At 37.6% G+C, this 21,467-nt stretch overlaps 1 protein-coding gene across 1 annotated transcript in view; it reads right to left on the minus strand.

The window, feature by feature from the left end:
* Nucleotides 1–1,020: 1,020 nt before the first annotated feature.
* The window catches only part of zranb3 (zinc finger, RAN-binding domain containing 3), a 121,456-nt gene continuing 101,009 nt past the window's right edge, over nt 1,021–21,467 (minus strand). Inside the window, exons 15-19 of the mRNA XM_038294760.1 lie at nt 20,336–20,476; nt 10,721–10,876; nt 10,308–10,500; nt 1,956–2,087; nt 1,021–1,254 (exon numbers count right to left, since the gene is read on the minus strand). Of these exons, the coding sequence (XP_038150688.1) occupies nt 1,156–1,254; nt 1,956–2,087; nt 10,308–10,500; nt 10,721–10,876; nt 20,336–20,476 (721 nt within the window). The 3' untranslated portion in view covers nt 1,021–1,155. The remainder of the gene's footprint in view (nt 1,255–1,955; nt 2,088–10,307; nt 10,501–10,720; nt 10,877–20,335; nt 20,477–21,467) is intronic.

The following is a 21,467-nucleotide window of genomic DNA, read 5'->3' on the forward strand; positions in this document are numbered from 1 at the left end:
AACATGGGAAAAAAAGTCAGAATTCTGACTTTTTTCTCAATTCTGACTTTTTTCTCAGAATTCTGACTTTTTTCTCAGAATTTTGGATCTTAATGTAGATGTGCACCATAAAGGAAGAGATGTGGGAGTACTCAGCTTCACTGACAAAGATGTGAGTTGTTTGAGGTGGCCAGATACACATTGGTGGAAAATGATGGAATTAGGCAACTTTTTACGTGCCCGAGGGGTCCCCTCATTAATGGAGAAGCAGAAGGTCATTAAAATAAGAGAGCTAGTCTCTAAAACAGACATGGCTACAGCTTGATGCTAACATGTTTGTTAGCTGTCAGAATTCTGAGAAAAAAGTCAGAATTCTGACCTTTTTTCTCAGAATTCTGAGTTTAAAGTCAGAATTCTGAGAAAAAAAAGTCAGAATTCTGAGAAAAAAGGTCAGAATTCTGACTTTTTTCTCAGAATTCTGAGTTTAAAGTCAGAATTCTGAGAAAAAAGGTCAGAATTCTGAGTTTAAAGTCAGAATTCTGAGTTTAAAGTCACACTTCTGAGTTTAAAGTCAGAATTCTGAGAAAAAAAAGTCAGAATTCTGAGAAAAAAGGTCAGAATTCTGAGTTTAAAGTCAGAATTCTGAGTTTAAAGTCACACTTCTGAGTTAAAGTCAGAATTCTGAGAAAAAAAGTCACAATTCTGACTTTTTTTCCCCCATATAAAACTGAAATAAAATTTAAAAATCTGTTAACTTTTTATTTTTTTTTCAGTGGCTCTAATCCTCTTCCGTACAGGACAGCATTGCTGGATGGAAGCGTGTTTAGTTGCTTAAAAATGACCAACTAAGATCACCATGAGCACAGCTTGATGTGACACACGGTGGTGGCGAGTTATGATGTGGGCTTGAGAAGCAGATAAGAGTTAATAGAAAGATGAACGGAAGAAGAAAATCTTCTAAAAGATAAACTGCTGTCAAAGCTGATTAAAAGCAAATGCATGCCACACTTTCCAGAAACTAATTTACAAATCTCCTTCCACTTCACAGTTACCAAACACTTTTTATTGATCTATCATATAAAAACCAGAAAAAAATTTCAGCGGATAGTTGTTTCCATGTCTGTATAACCTAATCCAGTTGCTTCGGTTTGAGGAATTTAGCTTAACTGAGTGTTTTTATTTCCTGATGAAGAACCTGCTGATGTCTGACGCAACCTTGGAGGCTGTTGCACTCTTCCTCATCTGGCTGCGGTCTTTGGCTTGCTGAGCCGTCCGCTGCAGAAAGAGACAGAGAGAGAAAAAGAGGGCATGATGTAAGAGTTTAAACCTGTAGTCGGGGGGGGGGGGATCAATATTCTGGGCATCCTTAGATTTAAGTGTTTGAGGGTCTGGCATGAACAGCAAGAAGATCCCCTTATCAGCAGACCCAGCGCTAAACATCAGTTTATGGTCGTCTACATGCGAGGCTTTTCCTTCCAATCTGACACCCACTCTGACTAAAACGCTTTCTGGCATTAAAGCAGAGCACATTTCAGGCTACAATGTAAGTGGCGTGTTATTTTTTTTTTCCTTATTTTCAAACCTCTGCAGTCGAGTCGCTTTTCTTTGAGAAGTACATTTTCTGCAATTATGGAAAATTGAGTGAAGAGAAAATGTGAGACAGCCTGCTTCAACAAGTGCTATCCATCAATATGTCACACAGCCACATCATGTGATGCTATTATAGGGAATATATGGCTTTGAGGGGGATAATGTGACTTTTGATCAATGTGTTTGACCATGTATCACATTACTGACACCGTATGTGATTCTCAACATGAGCGATGAGGTGTTCCTCCGACACAGAGATAAAGGAGAGCTTCATCCTCTGTGGACCTTAAATGTCAAACAAATTGCTTTTGCGCCTTAAGCCCCTCTGGCTTTAAAAGCTACTCTTATGGCAGTTGCAGGTGCACTGATGCGGGGTGTGCACATACGGTTTTGTGGCAGGCAGTGCAGAGCGTCTGCAGGTTGTCCAAAGAGCACTGTCCTCCTCCTCTGTAGACTGGCCGGATGTGGTCCACCTGCCAGAAATCTCCCTCCACCGGAGCTCGGATCATCTCGTTCAGCTGACAACAGCCAGAAGGCAACAGAGTCAATCTCAGGGTAACGACAATCCATCATATTCTGCTTGCAATGCTTTTTAGTGGCAAAGACAAGCTGGGATACCTACCTCTACCTTGCATCTACAAACTTTGAACAGTTTCATTTGGATTTTATATGAAAGACCAATGCTGTAAAATCTAACAGTAAAGTAAAGGTACATTTAAATGCAAACATTTCAGAAGCAAGACAGCTCAAAGAGTGCTACAATCATAGAAAAATAAGACATAAAAAACAGAAACAAGATTTACTAACGATTAATCGATTACTAAATCAGTTGACAATTATTTCAATTATTTTTATTTAGTAGATAATTCTATATAAAAGTTGACCAAAAAAATAAATAAATCACATATGGAGTTCCTCAAGGGTCCATGTTGGAGCCTCTCCTATTTAATATCTTCATGCTCCTCTGAGCTTAGACCATTTACTGCCTCCTTAGAAGGTGGGCTTGGGCAGGGAGACACAGAGACTGCAGGGTCCTGCAAAAGTATTCCTACCCAGTGAGATTTTGCATATTTTGCCAAGTTACACCCACATACCTCAATGAATTCAAACGGAATTTGTGTAAAATCCAACATTGCCGTGGCACAATAAGGTAAAGAATGTTGGACAACAGCCTGAAATTAATTATGTTTCACCTAAAAGTTTAAACAGCAAATTCAAATGCAACACTAAATTTGTTTGTTTGATTTAGAGCTGTGTGGTTTCTGTGTAGTTTCATTTATTTTAATCTAAGCTCAGAGGAGCATGAAGATATTAACCCTGTAATGCCAAATGTATCATATTTGATACATACAGTTTCTGAAATGTTTTGCGTCTGACACTTTTTGCCTAATTTAATGGAAAAACTTTGCTCAAAATCCTATTGTGCACAATCAGATATACCTGATAATAGCCAGTAGAAGACTACACAAAAAATAATCTTGACTTATCGCATAGTAATAAATTATATCAAAAATGTATTTCTGTTTTTTCTTTTTACATATTTTGTTAAAAGGCCAAATAAGGAATTCAAACCAAAAAAAAGTAAATTTCTTTTGTTTTATTCTTGGATCAGGCTTTAAAGGGTTAAATAGGAGAGGCTCCAACATGGACCCTTGAGGAACTCCACATGTGATTTTTTTTTTTTTAGTCAACTTTTATATAGATTTATCTCCTAAATAAAAATAATTGAAATAATTGTCAACTGATTTAGTAATCGATTAATCGTTAACTGGAGTATAGAGACTCTAAAATGTGTCTTTAGAGGACAGATCAACCCACTTAAAGCAGTAATTATACCAAAATAGTAATTTTTGCATTAAAGATAAAAAGATTTTCAACTGTCAATCTATCCAGAACTCCAAGAGTGGAAAAATATTTATTTTTACTTGGTTTAGTTTTGCAGAACCCTTTTGCTATCCGATTATTAATCTAAAAAATAATCGAAAGATTAATCGATTTGCAAAAATAATCATTAGTTTTAGCCCTAATTTAGAGAATGAGCCCGATCTATAGTGGAGGATTTATAACATTTGATTAGGTTAAATATCTTTAAGAGCTAAAAAAGTTTTCCCCTTCATTGGCACATGGCTTTCATATAATAAATATAATATAATAAATTCCGCCAATTTGAAGCCTTAAAGATCCATGTTTGTTTTCAGGTCTGCTTTAATGTTCCTTTTCTAACCTCATACTAATCTCAAATGACCTTTAGGGATATACATGTGTAAATTCATACATATACTCGCTTGTAGAGAGGAGTTTATGATAGCCTCTTCATGATCCTTTTTCCTTTTATTTACAATAACTGTACTTTGTGTTTTAATATCAACAATCATTAAAGTTTTGGATTGTAAAATGGAACAATAATAAGAAATAAATCAATTTCCTTGCATATTTTAGCAATATACTGTACAAGAATGCACAAAAGCCAATTAGATTAAACAAATCCTGCCCCGCGGGAACACCTTTTGGGGTACATTTCTCCAAGCTATAAGAAAAGCACAAAACTGTCCCATTTAAGGACATAATGAGAGTAAATAGCACAGAAGCTGACAAGTATTAGCGCTTAAATAGTTTACGTAAATGTTGCGCTGCGATTGCTAGGATAAGAGAAGTTTCTTACAACAGTCTCTCCTCTGAATCAATGAGAGTAACTTTGAACCCTGCGTTATCCATCATCATCTGAAGCCTCAGCCACAGCCATATAAATCACCTGAGTGACCTATAAAACGGGCAGCTGTAGGGAACCTTCAGCACTGAGATCTTGCAAGTCTGTCTGATGAAGTAGGCAGAAAATTAGGTTAAAAATACCACAGGGAATGCCCCATTTCAGTAAGATACATACTCCTTAAATTACTTAACTTTCTCCCTTTGTTTTCTTTTTACTTTTCAAGCGGAGTTTGCAAGACGGTGCTCTCTACACAGCAAAAAAAAGTAAAAAAAAACACACTTAATCATTTAGTTTGGAGGAAGTTTACAAACTCTGGAGATGTGCTGTTTTAAGAAGACAGGTAAGCTGCTTTTACAGATGCAAATTTCATCCCTGGGAGAAAACACCCTGGACATTTCTACTCCCTCATGGACCAAAAGCAGAGAGAAAAAGATGAACATGAGCTAAACTCGCCAGAGAATGGCTAATTAGTGTCGCTTTCTTACAAAGGAAGTTAAGAGAGCAGAAAAAAAAGTTCAAACTAATCTTACCTAATAGCAGAACTATAATTATAGAGCAAACATTCAATTTCAACTATATGCTAATTGTATTTATAGACTTAAATACCAAGTATGGCCAAAATACCATTATTGTTGCTTGTACGATAACATCTTTTTCTGCGTCTCTTGTTTATCTTTCAAACTATTTCCTTTTTAGTAAATCTATAGAGCAACATCCACACACTTAGTATAATTATCCTAGCTTAGAAATAATGTCTTTCCCCACATTTCGATTATTGCAGAATACATTGACAGAAACAGCAGAGGAGAAATACTGACCTAAATATCGAACCAGTAGCTAATTTAGCCTTGCAAGTTATGCTATATAGAGTGTTTTATTATACAGAAAAGACAAGAAGACTTAAATATGTCAAATCAGGTAAAGAAACTGAAGCAAAGCTGGAGGAAAAGACACATTTTGAGAGCAGTTTAGCACTGAAAATCTATTATCGCGCTTTGAGATCTACTCTGCTGACATTAAGGAAGCGAGCTGGAATTGATCCCAGCAGATTTAAAGAATAGGCCTTTCAGACGGGCAGAGTTCACCTCTTACACGCACACACACACCGTCTTGCACATTTTAGTCAATTAAACCTGCTATCGTGCCAACAATGTGCACCATTCCTGCACCTCACCTCGCCACTGCACACTTTCAAACACGCTAAGACTTTGCTGAAAGACACCCAAAGGCTTTAATACATCCTGAAAACACACTCAGAAAAAAAAAAGACACCCTAAAGACTTGCATACACATGAACACACACCTGGGAACAAACACACACACCAGAACCCCTGGTATGAACCAAATAATGAGCCTATAATCTCAAGGCTTCTCCACCACTGCGCCGCCTTATCATGTGGCTGAGTTTGTTTCCTCTAAAGCTCAGCGCATTGATCGGCGCTGATGCTGATGCCGGCAGCAATGGGAAGATGTGGGGTATCTGTCTGTGTGTTTTTTTTTGTGTGGTGTTTGGGGGCTGGCTTTGCAGGATAACAGCCAACCAAATCAAACAGGCTTACTGGTCAGGGCCTGGCACTAGGGAAAAAAAGAAAAATCAATGTGCCCAGGTATCCATTTACTGGGAGCTGGCCCCTCGGAGTTTAGCTCAACCTGCACTATTGTGTGTTTGTGGGCATATCTGCGTAGGCGGGATAGATAGACAATAAGAGGCTATTTCAATTTTTGAACGTCCACACACACCAATAAAAATGCCTTCCATTTTGTAAGAAAACAAATATAGCTCATATTCAAAGTACTCTGTTATTTTGTCTTCATTGGCTTCCTGTTAAATCAAGAATAGAATTTAAAATCCTCCTTCTCACATATAAAGCCTTAAAGGCACACTATGCAACATTTTTCAGTTAATTAATGTGTTCCATAACGTTTTGGATGATTAAATGAGTCATTTCAGGTTGAACAAAGGTATTCTCGGCCGCCCTGGTGGTCTGTGGGGGAAATACCGCACTTGCAACTGCAGGAGCACCGACCCGCACCCACAGGCTCAGAAGTCTCGTGAGAGTCAGTCTTGCTTTACGGCGAGAACTGCTACACGCCCCCAGTTAAAAGCATGCTCGTTGCTAGCACAGTGGCAATCCTTGTGCAGTTATGCTACGTTCACGCAGCAAAAGCAGCAAAATCGCGTCTGCTGCTTCATTTTTACTGCCTGTACCAGTTAGTTCTGACACGCGGCTGAAGCAGCCTAGGTAGATGGCCGCTCACACTAAGCCTGGTTCTGCTGGAGGTTTCTCCCTGTTAAAAGGGAGTTTTTCCTCTCCACTGTCGCTACAAGCATGCTTAGTGTGAGGGATTGCATTCCAGTCCTCTAATCTTCTTCCTCTTCTATCAATCTTAAACTAATCTAAAACAGACAAAATACAAACAAAATCCTGTAACGACAGATCGGTAACTAAAAAATTTGAGCATAATTCTTATATAATCCCAAAAACTAAGACTGTTTATTTAAATGATTGGATGCAAACTATTGGTATTTCAACATACCAGGAAGCAAATTTCTCATCTCGATCAAAATATTTATTTTATACTAAGAGGCTTAAAAGTTTTATTAAGTCCAGTCACAAATTCCAAGAGCTCATCTAACAACTTCAAAACAAACTGCTTATCTCAGGCATGGATGAAGAGTTGCTGAGTTTGGAGGTAGAGAGCTAACCGATTTTGGATGATCCTAATTATCCCTATTATAAAGATGCACAACGAAAAGAAATGTTTGGACAGAAATGTGATGATGCTGATGGTGAGTTTTAATTATATCATTAAATTAAGCGTTAATTTTGGCATTTTTTGCTCCTATGAATTTATTAATAATATTAAAGTCGCACATGCTCTCCTTGAGCCCTGAGGAAGTCGGATCGGAGCAAGACAGGAGGAACCGAGGGAGGTTTAACCCTAACCCTTATCCAATCGTTCACAGCTGCCAACCAGCAAACTAACAGCTGTTTCTGCACGCAACATGCTTAAGCGCTCTTTCTACCGTAACAACAGGCTATAAGCAACATTTCCTCCTCATTTATAAAACTGTAAAATCAGGGACAGCTTTAGTCGGGGACAGGTGGTCCAAAAGGGGGACTGTCTCCGGAAATCGGGGCTGTCTGGTCAACGTATTCTGAAGGACCAGTTTCTTAACTGTTCTTAAAATATAGGTTTCTTAAAAAAAAAAAAAAAAAACATTATTTCAAAGTAGATGATTTACATAAACATGTTAACCGTTTTCTAAAAATTTAAATGCAATAATTTAGCACAATTTCTACCAACAATCTCCTGTAGATGTACTTGAAATCATCATCTTGTAACCAACATCATATAACTATGATGCGGCAAATGTTAGCTAGTATGCTAAAAAATTTTCTAAGATTAGATATTTTTGCCAAAAATAATTTCCCCAAATGTTTGAGGAGCCAAATCTTTAAAATATATATATTTTGTGTAACATTGGTAGTTTTTTTTTTTTTGTGCTTTACAATGAGGAAAGATAGAACACAACTTTATTAGGTTGACCAGACGTCCCGGATTTTACCGTTTCATGAATGAGGGGGAACATTTTTACATGTTATTATGGTAGAAAGAGCGCGCAGAAACATCTGTTAACGTATAGATGAGGAGCAGAGCGCACCAGTTTTAAAACAGACGATAAAGTTCGTTATCACAGCGGGCTGGATACATCTACATGTAATCCCACATCCTCCATCACCGCCCCGCTTCGCTCCAGACCGCCTGCACAAAGCAAAGCCTTCAGCCTCCGCTGTTCCTCCTCTCTTCCTGCGCTCCGACTTCCTCGGAGCTCGAGGATAACATGCGCTATAATATTATTATATTTATAGGGGAAAAACATGCGGAAATTAACGCGGAATTTAATATATGACATATTAAAAAAATCCCCATCAGCATCCAGCACATGTGCAGCTTCTGCCCAAATATTTTCTTTTTCTTGTGGATTTTTCTAACAGGGATAACTAGGATCATATAATCTTTACATTTACATCCTATCAAAATAACAACAGCTGCTTATTTAAAACAAAAAACACAGCTGCATCTATGTACGCATGAATAGAAAACAGGTTTAGGAAAGTGAAAATATATTCCTGTTAGGTTTTACTATAACTTTTTTAAAGGACACATTTTAATGGTAATTACAAAACCTGTATTTTTGGTGCAGCTGCTTCAAGTTGCTCATGAGAATGATCCAGATTTATAGATGTGTTTTAATTGTTGTAATTTAATCTGAATATAAAACTCTAACATAGCTTTTTTAATAGTCAAACAGATTTTAATACAGGCTGCTGAAGGCTGCACTGCAGCTGTCCAGGATACAGTATAAACAACTGGAGGCCATTTAATTTTAGTTATTATGTAGAAAAAAAAATATTTTCCAATTTGTATATATATATATATAAAAAGTTTCATTTTATTGATGCAAACTGGCCTGTCCCTGAACGCAATGTTTTATTGCTCACAAAGGAAGAAGAGAGAAGACTGAATGAGCTGATGGCACTAATAAAAACTATTAAATGAATAATATTATTTATCTTAGGAAATGGAAGAGGCGCATTCCTGGATAATGCTAAAAAGTATATAAAAATGGATTAAAGCATCACTGTCCCGGTGGTCCATCTGTTCCTATTCTAAATTTTATAAAATGTATTTATTTTTATCTATGAAGTGGAAATGCAGAAATCTGGTCACCTTAATAAACTGCATGCATACTCAGGCTAGCATGTTAGCCCACTCAAGTAATTTCATGTTTGTTTTAACAGTTTTATTTCAGATACAATAGTTACTTTAACTAAATTTAATGCTTCAATGGTTATAATATTTTTTATATATTATATTTGTGGGGTGGCATTAACAGTCATATAAAAATAAACAAAAAAACGTTGCTTCTATGCTAACATGCTAATGTAGCACCTTTTTCCTTCCTTTAGAACATGCAGATGTTTGGAAAACGTAATTTGCAATATTTAAGGACAATTATTTAATAGTTAAAATCTATTTGACAGTTTAAAGCTAAAATAGTAAGATGTTGGAATACTTTAACATCATAATGTACTAATCTTGTTAAAATGATATCGTAACACAATCAAAGCAGTTTAAAGATTTCAAAACAAATTTAATCTTAGAATATATTTGGTCGGATTTACTGTAGTAAGGTCTTTTATTATTTGTTTTGGTCATGGTCATTCTAAAAAGTTAAAAAACAATCCACTGGACTTTGTTTCCAAGTTTGAAGACGTTTCGCTTCCCATCAAGGAAGCTTTTTCAATTCAAAATGTCTGGAATAGCGTTGAGTTCCTGCTATTTCTGACATTTTGAACTGAAAGAGCTTCCTGGATGGGAAGCGAAAAGTCTTCAAACTTGGAAACAAAGTGGATTATTTTTTTTACTTTTTAGAAAGTTATTTTATTTAACATTATGGCAGGTCTCTGAAAGCCATTTTTGTTCATATTTTATTCATTGCTAAACCTTAAAAAATTTAACCTAAAAATGCTTTTTTCCAATATACCACCATGTAAAAAAAAAAGGTTTGAAATTTCAAATGAAAAGGATAAAACACCCTAATTGTAGGTTGTGAGGATATTAACATTAACTAAAATGTAACCCAAAATAACTATAGCATGATTTTTCTTCCCGAGGCAGACTGGAGACCCATCCAGGGTGTACCCCGCCTTTCCCCCATAGACTGCCGGAGATAGGACCGGCCCCACCGCGACCCTGATGGAGTAAGCAGTAGAAGATGGATGGATGACATTTCTTTGATGGAGGTATAATTCCTTCCAATGCAATTTCTTCAACATGTATTTGAGGTATGAATAAAACAGGGTTCAGAGTAATTGAGACAGGTGCTAAAGAACAACATAAATGGAACAGAAAGTGAAAGTTGGCAGCCATATTGCAGTTAAAAAAGAAAAAAAAGTCAATCAAACAGAAACAGGTTTGCACAAATATACGTTTTTGGTAATAATTTTGACAATCTGACCTGTTTAAGTGGCAGCTGGGCCAGCCATGTGTTCTCAAGCATCTCTTTCCGCTTGGAGGGGGGGGCATCACGGACCTTTAGGAACAGTTCGTGAGCACGGAGGCCGCAGTGTTGACAAATGCCTTGCTCTGCCTCCAGCACACGGGAACGCATGTATGTCTGGCTGGACCGCAACTGGAATTCCTCCTGGCATCTGGAGATGAGATAGTATCAAAATATCTGGATTGGAATTTAAGTCAGTAAATAGGTGGAGTTGGATTTTTGTATCTTGAAAAGATAAATACTTTAATTTCTCTTGAATATGGCCTCAATTGTGCAGAAAAAAAATTTCATAATTTGTGTTATTTGTCTGCTATGACTTATTGATCAACCCTATGTCCTTTAAAACTGTACAAACTGTGGTAATGTTGAACCTGTGGCTGCAGAACCGTGTATCCCAAGCTCCACCCGCTGTAGGACAGGCTTGCTGGCAGGATAGACACAGAGGGACACCCTGACTGTCCAGAGCCTGAAGATAGCCGGGCTCTGAAGGCTGCTCTTCCTCCGTCTTTTCGGGTTGCTCGTTCTGTCTGCAGACGGTTCAAAAGGTAAAATAAATTAAAAAAATACATCATTGCTAGTTAAAATATAGAAACATTAACACCAATTAAACAAGGACATGCATCCACTTATTCTCTCACAATATCTATTACCAAAGGCGTTATGGCTAGCCACCCAAGGTGCTTAGGCTTTGCAATTTCAAGAGCTACATTTAAGGAAATACATAACTTATGTCACTGAAATAAGCTTCAGTAAATACATAGTATGGTAACAACTCGAAATAACTAAACTGCATAAAACTGGTTTAAATTTTGAGAGAACATACTCCTAGCTGTGGAGCATCTTAGGTTATATTTGACTAAAGTTTTAACGATTTAATAATTAGTGTATTTTGCAGTAAAAAGGTGCCCAAAGATTAAAAAACCACCAAGAAACCTGCAGGTAACAGGATTTTCCAACCTCTTACTCGTGACCAACTGCTTTTGTCATCAGGTAACGCACTATGCTAAAGGGCGGATTATACTTCTGCAACCGCAGACATCAAATGTCGCATTCGTCTGGTCGCGAACCAGTTTTGCTGGTATGCTTCTGCAACGTCGGTCTGGAAGTTCTAGGGACGCACAGCAGTTTCCCGCAAAAGCTCTATGGGGGAGCCTATTCAAGAACTCGCAAGAACTTCGGCGGATGGTCACGAGGACTTCTTCGGCTGCGCAAGCGGGAGCTGTCACGATCTGTTCTGCGCATGCACCATCAGGTAATTTGCACATGTGCATCCAGATATACATCCATCCTCGATTTTATTTTGTTAAAAATACCTAAATGACGTTTTCCCTCCCCAAACATTGTAAACGTACTAAAATATAATGTGTTAAAGGTTAATAGGAAATGGGATCCTACGCTACTTCCGACTTTGGATTTAAACATAATTCTCGTCTTTTTGAGTTTTATGTTTTAGTTTTGTTTTAACCTTATGCTATATAGTGCGTAATCTAAAGAAAGGAACAACTAAAATGCAGATTAACATGGTTTAATCACATTTTGCCGGACTGCTCTGAGCATGACCCATGATGACGTCAGAGAAGCAGTTTAACGAAAAAAATGTAAAAAGCATAAAAATTGTCTCACAAAATTCCTAAAGCATTTTTCAAAGACGTGTATTAGCATTCTTTAGCAAGTTAAGGATATAAATAACTAGTTTTAGTACGAAAGTACGGATGTACATTTGTTCGCGTATGCGCAGGACGGATCGTGCTTCCAGGACGGATCGGACAGTTAGAAGACTGTTAATTTTCCAAAAGAACAATGGCGCATCTAGAAAATATCACGGTCACGGAGATGGATCTAGAGTATCCATTCATTAGTGTTATTCCTCTGTTTTTAAAACACAGACAGCCGGAAAGGCATACCAAGGACCAATCAGAGCGGCTTTTTGCACTTCGCGCTTGATGTCTGCGCGGGTTTGCGACCGTCCGACATGTAGTCAGGAGTTTTTTGAGGCACAGAGACAGATTTGACGGTTGCAGAGGCTATGCTTCAGAAGTATAAATTGGCCTTAAGCCCTAAAATGTCACAGCAGTAACACTCTTCGGTTTTCCGAAAGGAAGCTAGCTGGTTTAATTAACAATTTATACATAAAGTAGACTTGAGCTTAAAAAGGATTATAAAGAATGGTGGCCATAAAACCTCTGATGTTTGTATGAGAACTTAAACCAAACCTGATGTCAGGTATCTAAATATGAGATACTGTGGGATTAACCAAGCTAGAAGAAGGTAAACTAGCTGTGAACTATTGTCTATATCAGAAAAATACAATATGATGCAGCATGAAATAATTTTATGGTCACAAAAAAGCAAACAGTGTATGCAATCTAATCTTTTCTTTCAGATGCGATGACTGCTGCAAAGATTTATTCCTTTGGTGCACCGCACAAAGTGAAGTTACCTAACATCAGTCTAAATTCCTGCCTTTTCAGCACCAGTAGAGCAGTAAAAACAATTCAATATACATTCTCATCCAATACAAATTAAATCAAACCACTTCGGCAAACAAAGACTCAGAGAGGCATATAGTTTGGGTCTGTGAAATGCCTTCAGACTGTTTCTATTCATAAGGCTGATGTATCATCACAACGATCCTGGTATGTGTGTGCATGCTTGTCCTTTTGGCAGGGGACAGCAAATCTGGGTATCTGCCATGTTTTCCCGGCAGGGTGCTAGAGCCACATTGGAGCAGACAGATGGACTGAATTCTCTTTCCCCGTGGTTTACAATTCAGATAGGCAGAGACAGGAACAAAGAGCCAGAAAGACACAGCACTACAGAGGAAAAATACAATCATTGAAATGGAGAAGAAAACCTTCTAAAAAAAGGAACCTTGCTGCTTCAAAGTTGTGAAGATACCAAACAATGGAGAGGAACCGAGAAACAAACCCTGTCAGTACAGTGAAGTGGATGAAAGAAATGCACTATTTATTGGTGTCCTTAATCTGATACTGGTAAAAAAAAGTAATTCACCCAGAATCAAACAGCTTTAGGTCCGATTACATATTTTTGATACATTCAGCTGGAAGAAGCAAAGCCACCTGAACTATGAGTGATTTAAATCAAATTTGAAGATGTGTCTTATTTTTAGCTCCATTTAAATTCCTGCCTCTGTAGCAAATGTTCCTGCTGGCAGCTCCACGCCGCACAAACTCTCTGTAAACTCATTCTTTAAACCTCAGAAATCACACAACATGCCTTTAGCAAACGGTGCACAGTATGCTAATGTTTACCACCTTGGCTCATCTCTGATGCTTTAAAGCTAAAGAAACCAAAGGGCGATGCAGAGTAGTCCAGTCTTCAATGAGGGGGGTTTGCTCACAGCTGGTACAGTTTTAAGCATTTGAATCTGCTGCATCTGATGCATCTAAAGGGGATTCTGGGTTTAAATCACTGGTGATAGTTAAAAACAAACAAAAAAAAATCAGAAATAATTGGATAATAGTACAGTAAACTAATATTTCACATAAAAAAAGAGTCTCGGGATTTGGCAGGTACTACGATCCTGATGCAAATTCTGCTGGAGGTGATTTAAAACCCATGCATGCAGGAGAACACTGTCAAAAACAGTCGAAAGAACTTTTTTCCCCACAAACAAGTTAGACTCAAACTTATAAGAGGTTGAGATGCACTATGCTGTCTCACTTTGGCAAAAAAAAAACTGTAGTACTTTACCCCAGCGGCACATTTTTAATAGGACTTGCTTTTCTGCAAACCTGACAAACTCGCTGTGCACTTCTCTCTGTCTCATCTGTTTAACCTAATATGTTTTAATTCTTTAACAGTAGGTCGCCAAAGTTTTTTGTCACTATACAGTTTATATGGTTTATTCCTTTACAGCCGAATCGAAGCTTGTTCTAAGGAAACCCCAATTAAAGAGGTAGTGATCTTAGATAAACTTAAAATAAAATTGACTATTTGGCTTTTTAGGGCTGGATTGATGAAAAGAAGGCTATGAGATTTTTTTATTTTGCTTTTAAGAAAGACAAATTAAGCGCTTTGGAAATATTCACTGCAGTCTAAAGTGCAGTGTTGTGTCTGACAGCCATGTGAGATTTAGTCTTAGTTTTCCTCTTACTATATGTGATAGTATTAGTCCAGTTTTAGTCGACTAAAACTCAAAAAGGATTTAGACTAGTATTAGTCAGTCTTAGGTTGAGATTCATAAAACTGTTAACTTTTACAATTTCAAATAACAACCAGATTCTTTACCAGACGCAGCTCTTGCTTAGATACTACAATTGTTGGAGATACAATGCTGCAGTGCAGTTCATCATTGCTGTTGGGCAGAAAACTATTTTATAGAATTAAAATAAACTTTTTTTTATGATTTAATGTCCAACTTTATATAAAAAAGTAGGGATGCACGATATAATCGGCCCTCTATCGGTATCGGCCTGTATCGGCCTTAAAACTGAATCAGCTTCTAAGTTTCTAAAGTCTAAAAAAAATATAAATACTACTTCTTCTTCTTCCTCAAAAGTTTGTTTTTTTACAGACTTAAAAACTTCTAAAGACGAGGGAAAAAATATTGATACATTAAAATCTTCATATGCTGATATATTGCCATTTAAAAGCACCATATCAATCTCTTTTACTAATGAAATATTGCTATATGTCATCGTTATGCTACGAAATCCCCCGAAAATTCACGAAATTTTGCCATATTTTTATATGTTGATATATTGACGCGGTATCAATCTATTTTACTAACAAAATCTCACAAGAATTTGCAAAATATCACGAGTTTGTAACAGAAAGATGAAATTTCACGAGATTTTGAAAGTAAAATAGATCGATACCGCGTTTTTAAAAATCTATTTGATATCAGCATATGAAAATATATTTGAGTATATTATTTTTCAAAGTGTCAGAAATGGATAACAAAACTGCTATTTTAAATGACTACTTATTTTTGTCCAGCTTTAACATCGGTATCGATATCGGTTATCGGCTACATGAGTTTTAAAATATCGGCATATCGGATATCGGCCAAAATCCCAATATCATGCATCCCTATAAAAAAGTCTTATAAAAGTTGTGAAAAAAAGCAGATCTAGTTCAACACATCATATTGGTTAATAAAGCAGACAGAGTAACTAACAAAATGTACAATAAAGGAATGGTTTTAAAGAAAAACTTCCTGATCTACTATGGATTATGCATTACACACAGATCAATAAAATCTTCATTGATCCAAAAAAGAAAAAAACAGGAAAAAGAAAAAAAAAACCCAAAACATTCTTCTTTCTACTTTGGAAAATTTTGCTTCATTTTTAACAATTTGCCCTTTGGTTACTGCTGCTCAGGGGTCAAAGTAAATCTAAATTTATAGGGGTCTGATATAGAAAACTTACACAGAGAAACCAACATAATTGCCTTAAAAATGAATCAAGAAAATTTTAACTAAAATGTTAAAATATGCAAATAGATAGAAACAAAAACTATGAGAGAGATATATATTCAAAGATCTAAGTATGTTTTCATCTGGATCCAAAGCAAATATTTTATTGCTTTGGATATACTTCAGGGATTTCTTTTAGAAGAAATTAAAGAAGGTTTAGCATTGCCTCTTGTGAGCTGGATAAAATAAAATCTTGAGATTTAGGCTAAATGATTTTTTAAGCCTGGCAGAGGATGATCAGCCACGTAGTTTATTAAGTAGCGAGGGCAGGAAGGGCATACTGCTGAGAGCGAACCATCAGTGTGGAGCGTGAAGCGCAGCACGCACAAAGATGCATTTCTGCACAAGCACAGCTGGAGGAGCAGAGTTTGTCAGAGTTCAGCGTGCAGTACTGGACCATTCTGTGCCATTTTCTCCCCTGCTGCTGCCATGGTCCATCTGTGGTCATGCAGAATGTGCACCGCTGTACGCCATGTGGGCGTGACCAAACAGGACGCAGCAGCACAGCTAATACTGCTTAGTATGTCTAACAGATTACAGCACGATAATGCATTTTAAATGACTGACAGACCACCTGTAACATCTTTATTCAGTCTCATCCTGTAAACGAAAAGTCACAGCCATGAGTCTTCATGTTTTCTTCATCAAAGATCCATGTTTAGGCTTATCAGTTCCCATTATCGTCATGAAAAACTGTTGTCATCATTAATGAAAAAAGTACTGCTGCTTGGTTTATGTTCTGTTTTGATTGCTACCAAAAATAATGTTTTCACGCTGCATATTAGCAGGTTAAATTTGATTAGAAATAACAAGCAGAGATGTTGAACCAACTAAAGATCAGCGATCAACATGATCCTATCCCTCAATATTAAATAGGTTCATATGCTAATTAATACGGTCCACAGTTGCTTCCTGTATAAGAGATAAAGTTGGAGCATTTCTTGTTTAATGGTCAAAATTAATACTTTTTATTTTATTCTAAACGTTGGCATGTTTTGTTGCATTTAAACAAAAGAAGGAGATTTTAATTCAACTACAAAAAACCAAACTATATGAAGTGCTCCTGTCCCTTTAAATATAAAAGGTCTTTAGGCAAAGTAATATAGTCTGTAGCAGTTAATGAAAGCGGACTTCCTGTTATTTCCCATTATTATCGAGGCACCCTGAGTGAGATGGAAGTGTGTCATATAGGCTTAACCTCTCGGGTGCATTTAAAGTTGGATTTAGTTCTGCTGTTTAACTTTGAGGTGATTATTGATCCCAACCCCCCGCACTGTTCCTTAATTTAAACATTCCAACCTCAGAAAAGTTCGGAAATTAGCACTTTGCTTGACCGCATCTGGAGTATATTAGAATTAATGGAACTTGATAATATTAGTTAACCCTGTAAAACTAATTTTAAAAGCAAATATGTAATATTTGCATTAAATCAACTAAGACATAACTTGGTTAGTAAATTCAACCTGTCATTATTTAGAATGTGCAGAACAATGACTTACTGCATGAAGAAAATTGTTAAAAATGTAAAGTTTTCAAAGAGTTTTTAATACTTTAAAACTTTAATTAAACCTTGCATCTAGAGCTGTATTGCTATCTTATTATCACTTTACTTGGATTTATCACTTTTATCACTTTACTTGGATTTATTACTTTAATTGGATATTCACTTTATTTGGATTTAGATTTTACATATGCATAGATATACATACATATACACTCACCGGCCACTTTATTAGGTACCCCATGCTAGTAACGGGTTGGACCCCCTTTTGCCTTCAGAAATGCCTCAATTCTTGGTGGCATAGATTTAACAAGGTGCTGGAAGCATTCCTCAGGGAGTTTGGTCCATATTGACATGATGGCATCACCCAGTTGCCGCAGATTTGTCGGCTGCACATCCATGATGCGAATCTCCCGTTCCACCACATCCCAAAGATGCTCTATTGGATTGAGATCTGGTGACTGTGGAGGCCATTTGAGTACAGTGAACTCATTGTCATGTTCAAGAAACCAGTCTGAGATGATTCCAGCTTTATGACATGGTGCATTATCCTGCTGAAAGTAGCCATCAGAAGTTGGGTACATTGTGGTCATAAAGGGATGGACATGGTCAGCAACAATACTCAGGTAGGCTGTGGCGTTGCAACAATGCTCAATTGGTAGCAAGGGGCCCAAAGAGTGCCAAGAAAATATTCCCCACACCATGACACCACCACCACCAGCCTGAACCGTTGATACAAGGCAGGATGGATCCATGCTTTCATGTTGTAGACACCAAAATCTGACCCTACCATCCAAATGACACAGCAGAAATCGAGACTCATCAGACCAGGCAACGTTTTTCCAATCTTCTATTGTCCAATTTCGATGAGCTTGTGCAAATTGTAACCTCAGTTTCCTGGTCTTAGCTGAAAGAAGTGGCACCCGGTGTGGTCTTCTGCTGCTGTAGCCCATCTGCCTCAAAGTTCGACGTACTGTGCGTTCAGAGATGCTCTTCTGCCCACCTTGGTTGTAACGGGTGGTTATTTGAGTCACTGTTGCCCTTCTATCAGCTCGAACCAGTCTGGCCATTCTCCTCTGACCTCTGGCATCAACAAGGCATTTCCGCCCACAGAACTGCCGCTCACTGGATGTTTTTTCTTTTTCGGACCATTCTCTGTAAACCCTAGAGATGGTTGTGCGTGAAAATCCCAGTAGATCAGTAGTTTCTGAAATACTCAGACCAGCCCTTCTGGCACCAACAATCATGCCACGTTCAAAGTCACTCAAATCACCTTTCTTCCCCATACTGATGCTCGGTTTGAACTGCAGGAGATTGTCTTGACCATGTCTACATGCCTAAATGCACTGAGTTGCCGCCATGTGATTGGCTGCTTAGAATTTAAGTGTTAACGAGCAGTTGGACATGTGTACCTAACAAAGTGGCCGGTGAGTGTATATATATATATATATACAGAAGAGCCATATGTGTATATATTTTATCTCTTTTTATTTTCATTTTTTATCTTTATTATATTGTGTAGTTGGATGTGTGTATATATATATATAAAACTGTAACTGGAGCTTGTAACAAAAGTAATTTCCCCTGATTCGGATTATTGCCTGTTTGCTGACCTTCAGCCACAGCTTGAGATGGGGAAATATGCAGACTGAATCAGACAGCTGCTCCCTCACTTTGGTGTAAAAATAAATTTTAACTAATAGACATTATAATTATAGCAGGACCGTGTTGTAAAGTTTGGAATCAGAATAACTTCAATGCAGAGTTGCATGGAACTATTTTTAATAATGCATATCCTTGTACAGTTTCATATGTGGAAGAACAAAAATACTTTTTGGATATTTGTATTGATAAGGCAGAATATTTGAAGGTGGAATATGGTGCAAATCTACCAAAATATTCCTAAAAATCAGCCATCCTTATGGTTTAACGCCGTTGCTTAATGATCTACTATTGCTTTGTTGCTCCAGAACCAGGATAAACCATTAATTATGCTGAAGGAGAGTGCCAGAAAATCCACGTCTGAATGGCTAAAAAGAGGTTGTTTTTTAGTGGCCTAGTTAAAGTCCAAACTTAAATCCCATCCCAGATGTTAAGGCATGACCGTAAACATGCATCCTGTGCATAGCACCCCTTCATTGCTATAAATAAATGAATCAACATCACCTATTACAGACTCTGGTGCTTATTGCTTTTCCCTATCAGACCAGGGGATGCTTTGGATGCCTTTCTTTGCTTTATTTAAAAACTGCTTTTTGTATTTACTCAGATTATCTTTGCCAGATATTAAAATTTCTTTGCTTATCTGAAGCAAATATGTTTTTTTTCCAGCTCTGCACGTGAAGCAAAAGCGTTAGGTTTCCATCCAAACATTTTAGCTAAAGCTAGAAAACAAAAAACCCCAGCACAGAGCAATCTGAGATGTTCTCATTCCAGTACTGTTATTTCTTTAAGTGACACAACGATGCCGGCTTTAGCGTTGCATTTTCACTCACTTTAGCTTTGTCGACTAGGTTAAAGCTGTAGGCTGAGCTGAAGCACTAATCCCAAATAGCCCCCCTCAGGCACAGCGCGAACTCACTGGATGTAACAACAGCCGCTGTGAGTGTTGTGTGTTTGTGTGAGAGAGTGAGTGTTTGCTTTACGTTTCCATAGAAATATTGGCTCCTGGGGAGAGTTGGTTGCTGCATCTAAATGGGTGGATTTTATTATGGTCTATATTTACTGTACTAACACACTCGGCGGGCCTTTGCGCCTCTGCCACAAGGCACATACGGATCTCCATGGTAACGGCTGAGGGGGAGAAAATGAAAAGAGCTTGAATCCCAAAGTGGGAAGCATGTAAGATCGAGACAAACTACCTTTGTGTACAGATCTTAACCCCCCCCCTCCATAAGGACTGAATATCTGAGTCAATCAACTACAGAATGTAAGGATAACAAATGACGACCAAATAAAAACCTTTGAGAATGAAAGATGCAATTTAAGACTTATGATTAATCCCACGCCGAACATCCACCCACATTTTCCCTTCGAACCAACCTCTCTGCGGCAGGCGGCGTCAGTGAAGAACCAGACCTCCTCTTTGTGAAGAAGTTTTCCTTGGTGACCACCCGGACGCTGCCTCCTCCCTCCTGGGCCTTGCTCAGGGAAGCCTCTGCAACCTCGTCTCTGCTCAGGTACCTGAAAACAGACAATTTGCAGATGTTACATAACCGGGAAGCTTGACAATTACAGTACGGTGGGGGTGTGGTTGCATGGGGTTGAAACCCTGAGCCGTCTGTGGACAGCTCTGGCATCGGTTACCTTAGTCATCATCTATGTTCTGCAGTCATTCTCAAATTTTACTGTAAAAATGCAACAACCGTGATTCAAAGAAAACATTAACTTAGTGGCATCAAACTGGGCTTAAATGCTCTGATTTCTTCCTTGTATTCTATTCCAGCTCCGCACATAGATTCTGTTTGTCTTCTTCCCTTGTGAATCCCATTACTATTGCTGCTGCTGGAATCTAATTTCCCCGCAGGGATCGTCAATCATCTAATCTAATCCCTCTCTCCCTCCACAGGTTCTCATGGCCCTTGTAATACAGATTTTTATTTTATTTTTATTTAACCTTTATTTAACCAGGAAAGTCCCATTGAGTTAAAGTAACTCTTCTTCCAGGGAGTCCTGGCCAAGAAGGCGGCTTAAAAAGTTACATTAACATAAAACCACAGGAGACAAGACAACCACAGCTACATATCATCTAGGCAAAATTAAAAACAACACAACAAGATTGGGCATACACATACAACCAAAAAGCAAACAGCAAATAAGGCATCCAATCAAAAACAGTTGCATCTGTCAGTTAATGATGATTTTAACAGGTCTTTAAAAGAATTTATGGATGGAAGTACTTCAAGATTTAAAGTGGCTTGAAGTTCATTCCATACTTTAGGTGCAAATGATGAAAATGCTGTTTTTCCTAGTTCAGTTCTTGTAAATGGAGTATGTAAAAGTATTTTTTCTGATGACCTAGTTCTGTAAGTACTATCTTGAATGGAAAGTAAATTAAAAATGTATAAAGGTAGTTTACCCATAAGGGCTTTAGCAATAAAAGTCAGTACATGAATTTTTCTCCTCATGTAAAGAGAAGACCACTGTACAGTTTCATAGAGAGTGCAGTGGTGAG

Source organism: Cyprinodon tularosa, unplaced genomic scaffold, assembly GCF_016077235.1.
Source record: "Cyprinodon tularosa strain WSP-4 unplaced genomic scaffold, ASM1607723v1 ctg344, whole genome shotgun sequence".
Classification (NCBI taxonomy): Eukaryota; Metazoa; Chordata; class Actinopteri; order Cyprinodontiformes; family Cyprinodontidae; genus Cyprinodon; species Cyprinodon tularosa.